The following is a 17410-nucleotide window of genomic DNA, read 5'->3' as shown; positions in this document are numbered from 1 at the left end:
ATTCTTACAGAAAAGAATGCCTCATTCATTCAATGAAACAGGGATGTGCATCCGTTTTCAAATATTTGGGGATCCACAACAGTCACACATTTGATCACCATATGTCAAGCACTGTACTATACCAGGATCTCTGATATAGATGCAATAGATACCTTAGATGGGAAATATTGTCAAGCTAATAAAGTCTGAAACTGGACTTGCTCCAATAAATCCACGTAGCCTTTTAAGAAACGCACTGTGTGATGGAGATTCCCGTCCATCTTCGGTTGTTGGGTCTCTCTCCTTAGACCTCTTCCTGTGTCTGTGTCCGTGGTGACGGTGACGTCGGTGGGACCGCCTGCCGAGGGGAACATGAACTCCAATGTAGAGAGTACGGTGACCTGCAGTTAAAATAGAGAGTGGAAAACATCAGGCCATGTTGGTCCGACCACAAGTAAATAAACATGATCTGATCTGATTCCCCCGAAAATCAAACGTGTGTCTTGCAAGTCTCTACTTCTTTTTCTTCCCAAACAGACCGTCGCTCTGATGTTTGGATAACTGGAGATGAGGAAAGTCGATGCCATCCCTGCCCTAAGTCAGCATAAATGCTGGCTGTTATTTTTACGCGTTTATTTTTTTCCAGCATGGAGAACCGATGGTTTGGATATACTGAGATGAAGACAGTGGTCGGTAAGCGGATGAGGACAGATGGCTAAAGTTGCTACTGTATAAAGCATTGACGTCAGAAAAGCAAGGGACTGAATGGAAGAGTGGCTACATCAAGACTGCGATCTAAACAGGACATCAGCTACAAAAATCAGACGAAAAAAAGCGATTTTGAATTTAGTCCCATCTAAAACAGGCGTCTGTAATGAATATTATATGCTGTCACTGTGTTGAAGGGCTGACAAGCCAAAACAGATGAAAGATGAAAATGATGCAGAATGATTTAGCTACATCATGTTTGAAGCAACGTTGAGACACGAGATAAGAGCTCAAATGCTCAGGGTATTTATGCCAATACATAGGATTGAAAACTGTATTAAGTAATTCATTATTTAATTAAAGACTCTCAAATATGTGAAAATAGTCTTCTTGAGTGGCGAACAAAACTTATGAAATAATCTATTAGAATTATAAATGTCAATATAAATGAGCTGTGGAGGAAGAAAATGGGGGAAAAGAACAAATCTGAGTCCTATATAGAAGTCATGAATAATGATCCTCCTCTGGTCAGAAATAATGGAGGGTGAGGTAGAGGAAACTGAAAGACTTTGGGGTCGTTTGTTACACTTCAGATGGCAAAAGACTGTCAGCTGAAGATGAGGATTTCGCCCAAGAAACAACATGATGCTTTTGAGCTGCCTGAAGAGATAGATGCCTCAGTGAATCTAATTGTTTCACTCGCTTGAAGACATGACTAATTCTGTTGCATCACACTAATAAGATTTAGGTAACGCACAGACATGACATGAGTCACAAAGTGATTTCACAGCATTAAAAGAAGCAAACATGCCAGGATGTTTGCTCTCGGCTCTGGTGTAAAGCCAACCAACGGAGTCATGTTTAAGGGATGAAAGGGTCTCCGCTCGCTCGCGCTCCGAGAACATCGGCCCGTGCAGGTATTCATCCGGAACAAACCATGGGTCAATTATAAATGAGAAGCAAAGGGAAAGAGACTTTGCACGTGCGGCAAGTCACAATTAAAAGGCACACCAAACTCCCGGGAGTAACAAGGGTACGAGCACGAGTAGGTCAGGAAGTTGGTTGATAAAAATAGCTCTCCTCCTGGAGGCCTTATCTGCGGCTGATGTCACCAGGGTTGCCTTGTTCATTTTCCAGCAATCGCATCAATTCGCAGTCAGGCACGGCCGGCTTTCACGCCACACTGTGCGGCATGTTGCTCTCCATTTCTTTTTAGCCTTTCTGTGTGTGTAGTCAGGTGTGCAACGCTCTACATGGCTTGTGGCTCACTGGCTGAAATTTACAGTTTACATGAGTGACTCAGCTCCGTGGTTGCTGAGACGAGGAGGGGGAAGCAAAACACTGAGCTGACATAATAGTGACGTCAGCACGTGGATGCAAAAGCCAAGTCCAACACAGTTTTGCAGTCCAAATATTGTTTTGCTTCATAGAAAGAGGCATCCGCACACTCTTTACTAGAAAGACAGTCTGTGCCTCAGATCATACTGGGTTTGGGATGAGCATTATCGCACACCATTTCTTGTCCATCAAAGACATTGTGGACATCCCAAACACATGCGTTTTATCAGAGCTGAAAAGACAAATTGTGATTCACTAAGGGATGATGGAGTTTGGGGTTTTTAACTCGCAAAATCTCTGAGGTCATTTGTACTGTTAAACACACATGTCCTCCAGGTGCAGAGGGTCAAACTACAGACTGTTATATTGAACTGACTGATCAACTAGTTGAACTTAAGAGGTCCAGAATCAGGCAGATTTCCGGATTAATCTTTTGTATACAATTAAATATTCAAGAGACTTTGTTGTCTATGTATAACTAGAGAGTAGCAAAAGCACAAAGTCACGGTTTTGCTCACCATCTGCGTCTCCGTCTGGCTTAGCAACCATGCTAACAGTCGCTAACATGGAGGTAATGTCCACAACCAACCAACAAATCATGTCTTCTGACAAAGTGACCGCAGACATCGACAAAGACAGATGAAGTGACACACACTGTTACACTTCTCCATTGTATATAATGTTATAATCTTCACAGCTGAAGTGCAGTCTGTTTACTCCGCATTGCGCATAGTCCAGCTACTCGGCTACATGCTAGCTCAGCGCAGCTATCCACCACATTATCCAGGTCATGTAGTACGATTTAGAGAAATTCCAGTTTCTGTCCAGTAGTCGGACTAAGCTGCATTTTAAAAGTCCGAACTTAGCCAGAGGAACGCTGCTGCCATTCTGACTGTGCTCATTACTGATCAGACTGACCAAGTGAAAATGAGCAAAAATACTGAAGGAATTTGAAATATGAATCTTACAGTCGAAGCCCCAACTCAGTCTTGAGACTGAGAACAGAGCATCACAGCTTCCGCATGTGTTTTCATACGACTTGAAGAGGATTTCCTGATTCAGTGCCACAGTTAACAGAGAGCATTAGCACATGTGAGACTGTCTATCAGATTAAATCAGACGGTCCCTGGCTGAGAGCCCTAGTGAAACATCTTCAGAGATTCCCACAGATGATTTAACCAACTGAATTAAACAGCGCTTCAGAATTATTAAGAGCCCAAATATTTTAAGAGGTGAAGCTGTCTGGAACGCTGAGACTTTCACCACTTACATGCACAACGTTTTGGATATCAACACTAACTGAAGTGAAGCCACTACTCATTTTTATTTTTTTTGAAATTGATTTTACAATATGAGTATGCATTTTTTAATAAAGCAACCGCTTTTTGTGAGAACACGATAAGAAAATTGGAGGAGATACTACCTTCTAGTTCTTCCTTCTCAAAGTTGGTGTTGAGCATTGAGCGCGTGCCACCGCGGTCCACCACTGCCTCTTCATCCGTCCTCTAGGAACAACAGAGAGAAGGAGATCACTCACGACACCTGTTAACCTGAGCATGGAATCAGTAAATCAGACTTGAGAGTATGTAGAAACCATCAAAAAGAAGTCATCCGAGGTACGATAACCGTTTTCGTGTTAAATCTGAGTGACAGATTTAGAATGTAAACAAGTATTTTGATGATACAAATGTTAGCATCTAGAGCTGGGTAAGACCTTCACAGAAGAGAGGTGAAAAATAGGCCTCTGCGATGAGCATCTGGGCTGAGAAGGTGACATGCATGTCACTCGCAGTACAGCCAGACACCTTCTGAAAGTTAATAAATGTTGGTTCTTGTATCAAATGCCAGCTGAGATGTCTTGGTTATTGAATCACAAAGCCATGAGTCACTGAATTTCTGGTTATGGAGCCTTGCATAACAAGCCACATGGAGAGCTCCAACCGAGCACTTGCGCAAATGCCACAAACAACAACACCAAATACAACACGTGACGTTCTAGTCAATATGATACAGCGGGGAACCAGCGATAACACACTCCTTACTGACAGATGATTCTGAATAGTTTGGTGACTCCAAATGAATTGTGAATATGCTCCACCGTCTAAATACATATAGCATAACATTTGAAATCCAAATCCAAAATTATGTACATTAAATTCAAATATATACATAAAAATTTAAGTGCGGTGCTTTTATTTCTTTGGACTCCTGAGCCTTCTGTGATATGCAAGAACCTCGGTCTGCAGCTGCTATATGAAGGTGTCTCAGTCTGCTCTGGATTCCTACACTACTTCCTACAGTAACAAACTTTTTTAGAGCTTTGTGGACTACCACTATAATAATAATAATAATAATAATAATAGAGATGCACTGAATTGAACATTTGAGGCCAAAACCAAATACAATTTTAAATGCTTGGCCAAATGCCGGATAATACTTAATACCCAAAGCTTTTTTAAAATGTTGCATAAATAGTCAAGAGTGTATTTACACACTCTTATTTTCCTTCCAGCTTCTCCCTTCAGGGGTGGCCACAACAGATCACCTTCCTCCATCTCACCCTGTCCTCTGCTTCCTCTTCTCTCAAACCTACAAACCTCATGTCCTCCTTCACCACCTCCATCAATCTCCTCTTTGGCCTTCCTCTTGACCTTCTGCCTGGCAGTTCCAACATCAACATCTTCCTACCAATGTACTGGCTCTCTCTCCTCTGTACATGTCCAAACCATCTCCATCTAGCCTCTCTGACTTTGTCTCCTAAACACCTGACCACCATGTGCTGTCCCTCTGATCTACTGCTTCCTGATCCTATCCATCCTGCTCACTCCCAGAGAGGAGCTCAGCATCTTCATCTCTGCTACCTCCAGCTCTGCCTCTTTCCCTTTCATCCTTGCCGACAGCCTTTTGTCACACATCACACCTGACACTTTTCTCCAATTATTCCATCCTGCCTGCAAGCGCTTCTTCACCTTTTTCTCGCACTCTCCATCGCCCTGGACAGTTGACATGATTCATATTTTTATGTTTATTAATAAATAGTTGTTTTTAACTTTCTATTAGCAGCCTTCTTCAATATATGCCAGCTCCTGGGTCTCTCCACACATAAAGTTGTGTCTATTTTAATGTTTATCAGCCTCACAGCAAAACAGACACTTCAAAAGACAGTGGCCAGTTCAATAGCACTCAGTGCTGCGGGCAGCTCATGGCCCCAAATCCAAAAACAGCGTCCAAATCTGGCCAGGATCGTCTCAGTGGCAACAAAAGATATGACATGAAAAACCACCAGATTAAACATGTCTGTAAAAATTTTTTTTTTCAGCACCGGATTATGTAAATGATACGTGGCGATGACAAGGCAATTTCTATGACAGCGCAGAAACAGCAGATGTTTCAGGCAGCGTGTCAGAGCAGGAAGGTGTCGGATGCTGCATAGCAGTTTTTGGTAATGCTTGCTATTTTCAGCACAGGGCAAAAAAGGAAAGAGACAAGCCGGTGAAAGCCAACGCTACCCAATAAATATTAAATGAAAATACAGCATTACGTGTAAACAGCTGTGTCTTACAGCAGTGAAACACAACAACACGCACTCGAAACAGCGGTGCCAGATTCTGGAGTCTAAATTAACACTTAAAACTGGGGAACACATATTCACCATTAACAAAATAATTACTGGCTTATTTACGGCTAATATTTGGTAATTATGGAGCTGTTTAGAGTAAGATCATGTTAGTCTGAACAAGACACTGATACTGATACTTTATGATTTATGACAGGCTAATAAGCTACATATACACACATGAATAAGAAGTTTATTTAGGGTAAAAAAAAAAGCAAAATGTTAAACACAGTCATAAGGCAAACACAATTTTAGTTTATTGAGCCGCCGACGACTCCAGGGACAGGAAATGGAAGGTAAATGCAGTGTCAGCTAAATTTGGATTATTTAAGTCTCCTTGTGGTCAGTGTCAACAACTGAGCACTGAACATTCCCTTCCCTCCACAACAGGTCCTTCAACATCTGCAGGATAAAGTTTTATGAGTCGGTGGTGTCCAGCGCAACTCTGCCTGCTGTGGTTTGCTGCGGTAGCAGATTACTGGTTGCGAATACTAACAGACTCAACAGACTCATCTGCAAAGGTGGTGATGTGGTGGAGGTGAAACTGGACTCCGTAGAGTCAGTTATGGAGAGAAGGATGCTCCGGAAACTACAGAGCATCCTGGACAAACATCACCCACCCCCTCCATCAGCTCCCGGTCCAACACAGAAGCACACACACCAATAGACTGAGACTACTTACTGAGCGACACAGGAGGACCTTTCTTCCTGTGGCAATAAAACTGTACAATTCATCCCTGTAAATTTACAGTGACAGATTATTTTGGCACGTTCTTTTCTTTCATTGTATTCTGTTTTTAACCAGCTTTATTTTTGGACATTGTATATAACTAGTACCCATACTCTCCTACACTGTCTTATAAAAAGCATTCTGTTCAGTATTTTGTATTTTTATATTTTACATTTTTATCACAGAGAACGTTACGAACATAATTTCCCTCAGGATGAATAACGTTTTTCTGATTCTGATAGTCTGATCAATTATTATGTTTAAGAATGCAGTTGTTGACGCCTCAGTTTGTTCAGTAATCTCCAACACTGGGACCTTTTTCGGTCACCTTGTCACATCACACCATGCACATCATCTTAACTGAGACTTTCTTGAGTCTTAAATGATTAACACAGCTTTATTTCCATCACCTGACTGTTACATCCAGAAGTTAATCTGGCATAGTTTGACGGAAAAGCCTCATATTTAGTTTTGCATTGACACTAAATAAACAAAGCTTTATGGTTAGAATGCACAGGCTGGATGCAGTGGATCATGTTATTTTAAATGGCACCTGCCATCATGTCGGACTCTGCCAGATTAAGGGCACGTGTGCTCGAGGCCATCCACCACTCTTTTCTGTCTCTCACGCACGCACACATGGACCACCATGTGAGTGACAAGGCGAAGCACCAGTGTACTGGACAGATGCTCAAGGCTGACGCGGTGGACTTACTGTACAAAGGGACCGCATCAGAGCAAGTAATCTTGCCAATGCAGACATGCAAGCTTGCAGCCGGACAAGCGCATGCACAGAGATGAGGTCTCATTAAAGACTTCAGACGCAGATTTGCTCGGCAGATGGATCCTGGTAATCTCAGAAGGCTTGACATTTTGTCAATGTTTCATTCTGTATTTGTTCATCCTCTGGCCACATTCATGCCTCTGGTGGCCGGTCATGCGTTGCATTTGCCGAACAGTCAACGCTAAAGTGGATATGAAGATTTACAGCAAGAGAAACATTTGTTTGGAGAGGAATGAAATGCAACATTTAATCCCTCATAAATCCCCTCTTGGATGGAAATAAAATCAGAAATAGAGACAATAACTGTGCTCAGTTTCAGACTCCATGACAAGAATGTTTGTGACAGCCCCTGGTGAGACTCATGGGGTGACTCACTGTTACTTGCAGCCCAGAGGACCCTCGTATTTTCCTTTTATTATTTCATGAGTCCAGTGCTGTGGCTGCAAGGTTGGACAGAACAGTGGTTTCAATGGTGAAGTTCAGTCGATAAGCAATAGTGGTGAGTATTTTGAGGTGTCCAAGTAATTGTGTGACGGGGAGTACCATGGACCACCACTAAATTACTCGCAGTACATACAGTAAGTAGACGCAAATGTAGTGACGTAATGACGTGTGTAATGACAACTAACAATATGATATCTTCTTTTGTTATGGATCTTAGCTATCAGCAGCTAATAGCGCACCTGGACCCCAGATTCTCCCTGGACATGCAGTCGATGAAAGGAGGAGCAAGGAGTCTGTCAGGTTGTAAGGCAACATTCCAGTATTTAACAAGTGATGAGTGAATTGGAAAGGGAATGAAAGTGATTTATTTTACATTAAACAGTTTGTGTTTTGCATTGTGTATTTGTCAATTATTTTGCTTTCAAATTTGTAGTATTGTTATTTAGTAGGTAATTGTAATGAAGTAAAAAAATGTCATTTTTTTAGATGTAGTCATAAAAAATTTATATATACATATATATAAACAAAAAGAAAAGAAAAACAATCTGCAAAAATCAGTATCGGTGCACACCTAATTCATTAGAAAATAAAATAGTAAAGAACATTGTCTCAATGATTGTTGAGAAAACTGGACTGCTGTTTGGTCAGTTTCATGTTATGCTAGTGAACTCAGCACATCGATGGCTCAAGGACCAGCGCAGTGTCTTCACATTTGTGACGACAAGTTCACTTGGCATGCTGCCCGCGGCTGCGATAGCTTGGAAACTTGTAGAGAACGAGGAGCTCAGCCAATTGATGCCATTTTGTTTATTCCTTTGGACTAAAGTATGAGAAGAGTGAGACAAAAACAACTGTATCTGGTGGTGTGGAGAGGACAGAAGCCGCTGGCACCTGGCATTGACCCTTCACCTGAACGTGGTAGATGCTTAAGCCCTACATAAATTACAAAATACACTGTATTTACCAACCAATGTTTTTTTCAATTTTTTTCTCACCGTCAAAATCCAGTGGCCTATACAATGCCACGGCTAATATATGGATTTTTACGGGCTAAACAGTGTCATGGTGCCAAAATAGTGAGCCGTGTCACATCAAACTGATGAAATCCCAGGCGTTTTATTGATCTTATAGTGCTCAAAATGCGCTGTTTTCGCCCGAGTGTCCGCAGCTCCACCCACAGAGCCGATCACCTGGAGGACCTGAGATGAGAAGCAGCAGCTGAGACCGGCTGGGGTGTCAGAACTTGACTTCAGTGTTTGGGGCTAATATTCTGGTGCGCTCTGTAGTCCAGAAATCACGGTAGTCACTGTCGGCTTCATGCGACAATGAGTCACGACGCGGAGAACAGGCAGAGGCTCCAGGACTATCGCAACTCATTACGTCAAAACCAAAGGAACACATCATAGGGAATTTTTTTAATTGTTTCAGAAGTGTTCATAACATCACACTGTGTTTACTAATGACTAATGAACTCATGGTTAGGATAGTTGTCAACTCTCAAAGTAGTAGTAAAATGTATCCCTTTTGCCGAAAGAAATTCTGCCTCTATTTACAGAAGCATGTACTTTGGCATTGGGCGGATGGATGAATGGTTTGTGTCAATTTTTAAGGTCATGTAACTTGTGTGAGCACATTAAAAAAAAACAAAAAAAAACCTGAAAACAGGGAAACAAGGAAGCAGTCCTGAATCCTTGTTGGATCACACAAGAGCAGTAGAGCTGTAGTAAAATACTAGACTCATAAATCAGAGCTTCTTTGAGACTTGATCCGACAGCTGAATTCAAGCCACATCCACTTGTGTCTTTCTAAATAGGCATCGAGAAACTTGTATTTTAATTTGTAATTTGTAAATCACACTCAGTATAAACTAAACTGCATATGTGATGAACTGTCGTACACATAAACAACTATTTTAAAGTCAGCCTCATGCTGTATAACAGATTTATTGCTTCAACAATTGTATCATGTTTTCAACAGGAACTTCATGATGACGTCTATTGAATGCTTGCATAGTTAAACTGCACAAAACATTACAGATTAATAAAGCTTTTAGGCTAGATGATGAAAGTTCACAGAGTATTCCTACTGGCTCTTTCATGCACCGTAACGGCTGTAGCTGCCTTTATGAGCTTGTAGGCTTATCGTGTTCTCAGAAACAACATTGCTGTGGACTTAACTACCCTTTGAATGCTGGGTCTCCTCAGATAATACCAGTGTAGTTGTTAGCTTAGCTGAAGGTGATACAGTTGCCAGATGTCATCTTTTCTATGGTGGAGAAATATATTTTCATCAGTTGTAAAAATGTGATTAAATAAACATGAATAAAAGTCCTGTTAGCACAATCTACTCCAATTGGTGTTTTCACAAGTGTTATATAAATAATAAAATAATAAATAAAGGCTATTTAAAAATACACACATGCACAATAATAATATCAAAACCAGTAATATGATATTTATTCTTTATTACTTGTATCCTATAGATGTTTATCAAAAGCAAGAATGGCAACTGTACAGAGAACTGAAAAACATCAACATTTTGCACGCCTGGTAGTACTAATCTGAGGTGTTCTTGTACTTAGTCGTACATAAAACATTATCCTTTATGCTCTTTATGAGCCAGGATTGGCTGCTTACAGGTCTCTATTTCTATTTTTAGACCAGAAGCCACTACCTGATGACACTGGCCATACGCTAGGTAATATTAAAAATAGTATGTGCAATAAACACCAAACACTAAACTAAGGAAGGTGTTTAAAACCAAGGTTAAAGAGGAGGAGGAGGAGCCATAACATGACAGATATTGTATACGCTTTCTCTGCTCTATGAGCAAGGCTTTGGGGTCATTGATCACATGATCAAGACTCCAGGGGTGGAAGAGTGGGAGGAGGGGTAGTCATGTGACCGTGCACGGAGACCCACTTATAAATATAAAACAGATATATATGTGTATACTATATAGTGTACATCTATAGTGGTAACCTTAAATCCACAACAGGCAGCTTGTTTCTCACTAACCGCTTCATCCTGATGTACATTCAGATGCACGAAAGACAGGACAACATATCGAGGCACCGTAATATATTCAGGTCTCCAGTGGATGGTGGGATGATGAGAGAAAGGGAAACGGCTTGGGGGCTCAACACAAACTGAGGATGCTCTGTCATGCACTATTAAATGAAAATGCCGCGTAAACGCATGTGGATGTGTCCAGCTATGACCTTCAGAGGACCTTGGACTGTATTTCACTGCCTTTTAACTTTTTTTAAAAATTATTATTATTATTATTATTATTATTATTATTATTAGTAGTAGTAGTAGTAGTAGTAGTAGTAGTAGTATTTTAGGTGATTTCTTCTGTTCTTCTGTTTTTCTATTTTTTCTGTTCTGTTTTTTGTGGCCATTTATTTCATTCTCTCTGTCTCCATCAGCTATTCAGCATTAATGATTTTAAATACAAATACCAATCAAAAATCCTCACCCACTGGTTGCTAAATTCATCTGTTGTATCAACCAGACTTCAACAGCTTCACCCTGGTGAAACTGGCAGGTCAACAAAGGCGAACCACACGAGGGACGATAACACACCTCAGGTCGCTACACAGGTCTAGTCCCAGCCACTCTTTCTAATGAGTTTCATGTCACACACTGCTCAACAGTGCCTGAAAAAGGTGGATTGATTTTTCAACCTAAGAGAACAAAAAAGCTGCTGTCCTAGATTTTGCTTTTGCACCTGCTGCCTTATGCCATAATAATAATAATAAAAAAGAAATTTAAGAGTATTACAATGGTTACACTTGGAATTAAACAGTGAATACATGTATCTCAAGATGCAACTTCTGGCTCACTTTGATGGTGAACTAACATGTGTTCGTCATCTTTTCAGCCACTCGGCAAATGTCTTCATGTACACAGCCGTGACACAGAAGATAAAGGTGGATGCCAGTCAACTCCGTGACCCCCGGCGTAAGGAAAGTGACTGCTGTCATTGCTTTTCCTCACCTGAGGAAGCTGTCCTCGCTGCTTAAAACACGTTGTGCTTTCTTTCTGCAAGACTAATAATAGGAAGACTTTGGAGGTGCTTTAAAGGGAAAAAAGTCTTCAGGCGTTAGTCAGTTCATGGTCAAGACGGAAAGCATTCAATTCCAGGGAAACAGATACTGTAGGTGACCTCATTCTGTATGCCGTTCAGTCCTCTCCCGAGACTTGCACACAACAAGGAAATTAATATGTGCATTAATCTACATCACAATCTAGGTCAGGAGGAGCCTTGCTCAATGAGGGCGCGATGAAATAAGAGTACTAAAGCATCGCCTCGCTTTTCAACAGCGAGCCGTGAGAACCCTTCCTTATTGAGAGTCTACAGTCAATCTGCTTATGGATGTGCTGAGACCCAGTGTGCTTAGATACTTTGTACATAGACCAGAGATGGATTATCAGAAACGCTACATGCCTTGTGATTGGCTGACAGCTTTGGTTGTCATGGTTTTCATCCCGACAGACAGCTGTGGTTGCTGTGGCAATCGGCCACAATCGGCCAGCGTCACCACCAGCAGCTATATCGCAAAGGACATTCAACATGCACCGGACACCTTGCCACCTTCAAAACATGCTGGTGTGATGCTGTGGATATGTGACTTGACCTAACCCTAACCTTGAGGCAACCCACTGACAACTCAAGAAACTTCTGACATCTTGTACGGGAGACGAACATGACCGAGGTTAAAGGACTGTGGCATTTGAAATTTGAACGACATAGTTTAAGAAATGCTCGACTGTTTCTGTTCCACCCTCAGAGATCATGAAGGTCAGAACAGAGGGTAAACGCTCCTCTCTTGCGCCACAGTCCCATCTGTCAGAGAACCTCCTCAGGACCTTTCACATGCACATCAGCACGTCCTGCCCTCTCCGCAGCACAGCCAGATACCTTCACATCTGCAGTGTGCTCAGTAGTAGCACAAACCTGATTATTCTAGCACCATCCTCTCTTGACATTGTTGTAGCAGTCGTTCAAAAAAAAACTGTGAAGTAGTTTTACATAGGAACAAATGAACGCAAGGACAAACGCCAGCCTCCGAGCCTACCTGACAGATAAATCCTTTCGTGTAGTCCACAGAGAGCATGTTGTGCCAGCGATTAGCACGGGACACAATACCCAATAAGTCCCCTTGAGCTTGCGGCAGTGGTCTCGCGACCCGAGCCCTCAGCTGGACTCAGGGCTGACCGTTCCTATCAGCGGCTGGTTGAGAAAAAGAGAGTGACCCCAACGTCTTCTCAGGCTGGCTGCTCTGCTTCTCTGCCCATGCTGGAATAATGGCAGTGACCTCGCTCCGAAAATCCTCTTCAGACAACATGAAAACAAAACCAGGGAGCTCTGCACTGCTCCGGCTCAGTCTCTCTCTCTCTCTTTCTCTCTCTCTTTCTCTCTCCCTCTCTGCCTCCGACAGCGTTCATCCACGGTTGCATCAAATGTTTCTGACAAGCGTCCATCCGCCAATCCCCCCAGAGAGATTAGTGCTCTGACATCACTGATGCTGCGCTGTGCACAACTGAGTGTCCAAGCCTCGTAGCTCTGTTACCTAAGAGAAGTCTTGGGTCAGTGAGTGTCAAACAACACTTCTCATCCTGTAAGAGGGAATAACATCGACGCGCTGCACCTGCATTCTGACTCTATGCATCTTGTCTCCCAGTGCATGTCTCTCTGCGTTGAACAGTGCATCGTCAGCATAAGCCATCGCATAACACGGCAGCGAGAACTAAAGTCGTCTTGTCACATTGCAATGATGCCGACTGCACACGAGTTAAAAATGCTGAATCAGACAGTAAATCTTCTCGTGAATTTCCATTCAATACTGACTTGAAAAAGAGCTCTACATCACAGATACATGCAGGCATGATGGTGTGGCAGGTGGCAGGTTTTGACCTTGGAACAAAGTCAAGTGCTCAGATATCTGCCAGAGACAAGGGACAGGAAAAATGTCTTCAGTAGGCCTGGGACTTGAACACATTCATTCATTATTTACAGAAAAAAATAAATGAATATATTCACATGTAATACAGATTAATCGCTTATGACCTGTCCTTCTTGGGGGACATTTTTAATGTGGTCACCAATTTTAGGGGCACCACATAGTTGACATATTCAACGATATTCAGCTATTTCAATAGTCAAATAGTTGTTACTTCAGTATCAAGATGGCGCAGACAAAGGTTGGTCTGGAATTATCGTGCGTGTTATTGACTGTTGAATTCGTGATCAGCCTTTGTTTATTTTATTTTATTTTATTTCAATGACAGCACATTATTGCAAAGAACTTTCCTAGTTGGTGGGATCCATGGCAATAAATTTGATTCTGATTCTGATTTTCTTGGCACAATCTGAAACAAAAGGCACATCAAAGGACACATCAGAGGACACATAACTTTCCCTCCACATTTTGGCAATAAAAATTCAAATGTGAAGTTTCAAAAGAACCTTTGACAGTATAAAAGTGTTTACAACGCTGAACATACAGTTTAGTCCCACCTTTAGCTTTTGGAACAGGAGTGTTACCACCTGGATGAGTGGATGATAATTTCATGCTGAGCACAGTTTCACTTCTTCCTACTAGTTAAGCCATGTTGAATCCTACAATCTAATGTGTGACCAGAGGACCTGGCTCTACAGAACTGGCTCAGGTGAGGAGCAAATCCACCCGCTCAATGTGGTTAATCTAGAGCACCACTGGCAATATGGACACAAGACGCAGCGAAGACAAAAAGATGAAATAATAACCTCCAGGACAACTGCTCAAAACAAACTCAAAAAAACGTTAAACCGATACTGGTTACAGTATCCCTATAGTATATGCTATTTTTCATTTCAACAATCATTGAAGTCAAACCACTGAAACATATATCTAAGCGGAACAGAATGCAGCCAATCAAGAGGCGATAAACAACAAAACAGAAGAGAAAATGTTGTCATTTAATGAATTTGTGACGATAAAAATGCCAGTTATAAGTAAATCTCTCTCTCGCCAATCTGAGCCATCCTCACTTGTTCCATCTCTAGCCAAAGTGTGCAACTTGTGAGCACAACTCATGAGCAACGGTCTTCGGTCATTTCTTTTGGCCTATTTCTGTGAGCAGCACGGCGAAAAACAACATGTTAATGCATGATGCGTTCTGTCTGTATCAGTTTGTTTCCATGTTTCCACTTCCTTAAAATATGTTTGATCACGTAGGAGTTCATTTTGAAAAAGAGATAATTTTTCTGAAAGAATGGAGGCTCTCATTTAAGACATGGTGGTGCACGGAAACCCTGCCTGCGATGTCTTTTATTTCACTAACAATTAGTGATGGGTAGATGAGGTGTCATGAAACAGTATCGCAGGGTTGATGAAACAGAGTACTGTGTCATGAAACTTCATCTACGAACGCTTAATACCTTTCTGAATTAACTGTGGCAGAATGAATCTTCTTTTTAAAAAAAACATTTCCATACTTGCAGAAAAAAGGCATCAGGTATTGCAAACAATAACATGGACATATGAAAAATGAACCATTGAAGCAACAGACAGTGATAGTGTTCCACCATGAGTTGAGAGGATCAAATAAAATGAAGGATCGGCGCTTTGACCACTTGGTGCTCATTATTGTCCTCAGTCTGGCTCAGGGCCTGCTGTTGCATAAGCAATAATTCGTCAGGGCAAATGACATGCAAGCATCAAACCCTTCCTCGTGGCAGCCGCAATTGTCTCTTTCCATTGCCATTTCATATGGTGAAAGCCTTTAATCCACATCTATCCTATTTCTGGTGATATTTATTAACTGGTGGAGCCCTCCAACAATCATTGGCTGCCAGATGCCACGTTCAGCCTCTGTGATGTCCAAACATCTGTTTGCTAGCGAATGATAAAGAGCAAAGCAACAAAACACGATCATTTTTAGAACCTGCCCTCCCCAGAGCAACACTGAAAACGGATCAGCAGACCTTACGCTGAACATCCCTGAGAAAAGCCATGTAAAAAATTCATCGCTTTAATACATTAACACTGACTTGTGTATTCATTTCTGTGCATAGTGTGTGTGGCGAGTGTACTGCACGCAATCTCTAACACCAGCCGTGAAAAGGGCTCTGAACCAAACGGCGTAATAGGGAAGCTTGGAAAAAAGAGGCGAGAAAGTAAATTGCATTTTATATGTAGTGATTAAGACTAGAGAATGGAGCGCAAACGTTTCACTGCAGTTCTAGCCACATCTACAAGCATAAAATAATAAAAGAGAATCCCTTGCTAACAGCACCAGCTACTGGTGTGGAGTAGTACTAGCAAAAATAAACTTGGATGGTAATTAATAATTTAATTTAATAAAGAAATAAAGGGTTTTTTTTATTATTCAGGCACTGAAGATTCACAAATACTTGCCACATGGAAAAAACATGACTGATGGTTAGATGAGGCTTTATGACACAGTATGAAAGGGTTGATGAGGTTTCATGAAACAGTGACCTGATTTTCAGAGGCCACCAGATGGCGCTGTCTGCTGTAGAATGTTTGGACTTGAACAACTAATTGACTGAAACCTCACATCATTTCTAAGCCAAGAGCGCCATCTAGTGGCTTCTGGAAATGAGGACACTGTTTCTTCAACCCTGCAACACTGTTTTATGATGCCTCATCTACCCATCACTAGCAGACACTGATACTGACTCCCACCTATAGCTCCTTGTAATAGAGAACAAGATCTCAAGATCAAAATAAATTAGAAATGTTAGCAAATGCATATTTAAGTGCTATTTATTTACCTATTGCAGTGTTAATATTTATGACTGACTTATAAAACAAAAAAGCCACATTGTAAGCATCTAACATCAAGGCATGCCTACATCCCTTCTTCTCCTTGTTTGATAATATTTCAAGTTGATATTTACGCTGCATTATTCTCGCCTGTCTTTAAGTTTGACGGCCACTAACAGCAGGAGACAATGTGGCCCCAAAAGACATATAATTGCACACCCGAGATCTACCTGTTTGTGACAGTAAACTAGCATTAATTCACATAATATAGCATGTTTTATCTATTATCACTGTTGTGTTATTATCAGCAATACAGTATCTCGCTGTACTGTACTTACAATATCCCAATATTTTGTGATATACTGCAGGTCGCTCTGCAGACATGTATCATACTTGCCCTATCATTGACACTATTTAAGCGTCTGTTTTCAATAGGCACAGGGAGTTAGAAAGCATAGTCTGCTGAAATGCTATTTTCCCACCATGGCGTTTTGGTTTTGTACACACATAGTTTAATGCTGTACTAATTCATTGCTGGCTTATTTAGGGCCCTGCTGGCAAATGAAAATTGAAAAATGAACTTACCACATCTTTACTGTCCTGAGAACTTTGTTCCTGCGGACAAAGCACATCAATGAATTAGCGGGAACAAATTCAGTGCATGCAGTGATGCATTCAATTGCGGTCCTTCCCTCTGTAAATTTCAAATGCTCTTGTGGCTGACCTTGGGAACCTGGTAACGTCGTGACAAGATGAAGAGCCCAGTTTTGTTTTTTTCTGTCCCAGGCTTTCAGGAATCCCTAAGATTTTCTGTGTACTAACACCTCACATACTGATACACCTCCCTGAAGAAACCATGACAACGTGTTTGCTTGCTGCGTAGGAGGAGAAAAGCGGCAACGAGTTCCACTGATGGAGAGAACCACACTGCAGGGGAAACGTAGCCATCCCACGCCACAACACGCTCATCTGACCTGTGCAGCAAGTTTCCACTGAGCTCAAACAGGATAAGAGTAACGGCATAAGCTGTGA

At 41.6% G+C, this 17410-nt stretch overlaps 1 protein-coding gene across 7 annotated transcripts in view; it reads right to left on the bottom strand.

Annotated features, from left to right (window-relative positions):
- The window catches only part of LOC128752776 (sodium-driven chloride bicarbonate exchanger-like), a 35652-nt gene that overhangs the window by 17298 nt on the left and 944 nt on the right, over positions 1-17410 (bottom strand). For 6 of the 7 annotated variants that reach the window (XM_053854386.1, XM_053854387.1, XM_053854388.1 and 3 more), the window contains 3 exons: positions 16964-16993; positions 3449-3530; positions 237-380 (listed from right to left, as the gene is read on the bottom strand). In XM_053854386.1, the coding sequence (XP_053710361.1) occupies positions 237-380; positions 3449-3530; positions 16964-16993 (256 nt within the window). Of the gene's footprint in view, positions 1-236; positions 381-3448; positions 3531-12682; positions 13070-16963; positions 16994-17410 lie in introns of those variants that run through there. The other variant, XM_053854389.1, reaches the window with a different exon arrangement.

Source organism: Synchiropus splendidus, chromosome 1 (genome assembly GCF_027744825.2).
Source record: "Synchiropus splendidus isolate RoL2022-P1 chromosome 1, RoL_Sspl_1.0, whole genome shotgun sequence".
Lineage (NCBI taxonomy): Eukaryota > Metazoa > Chordata > Actinopteri > Syngnathiformes > Callionymidae > Synchiropus > Synchiropus splendidus.
The sequence above is the reverse complement of the archived record's forward strand: the minus strand, read 5'-3'. Positions and strand labels throughout refer to the sequence as shown.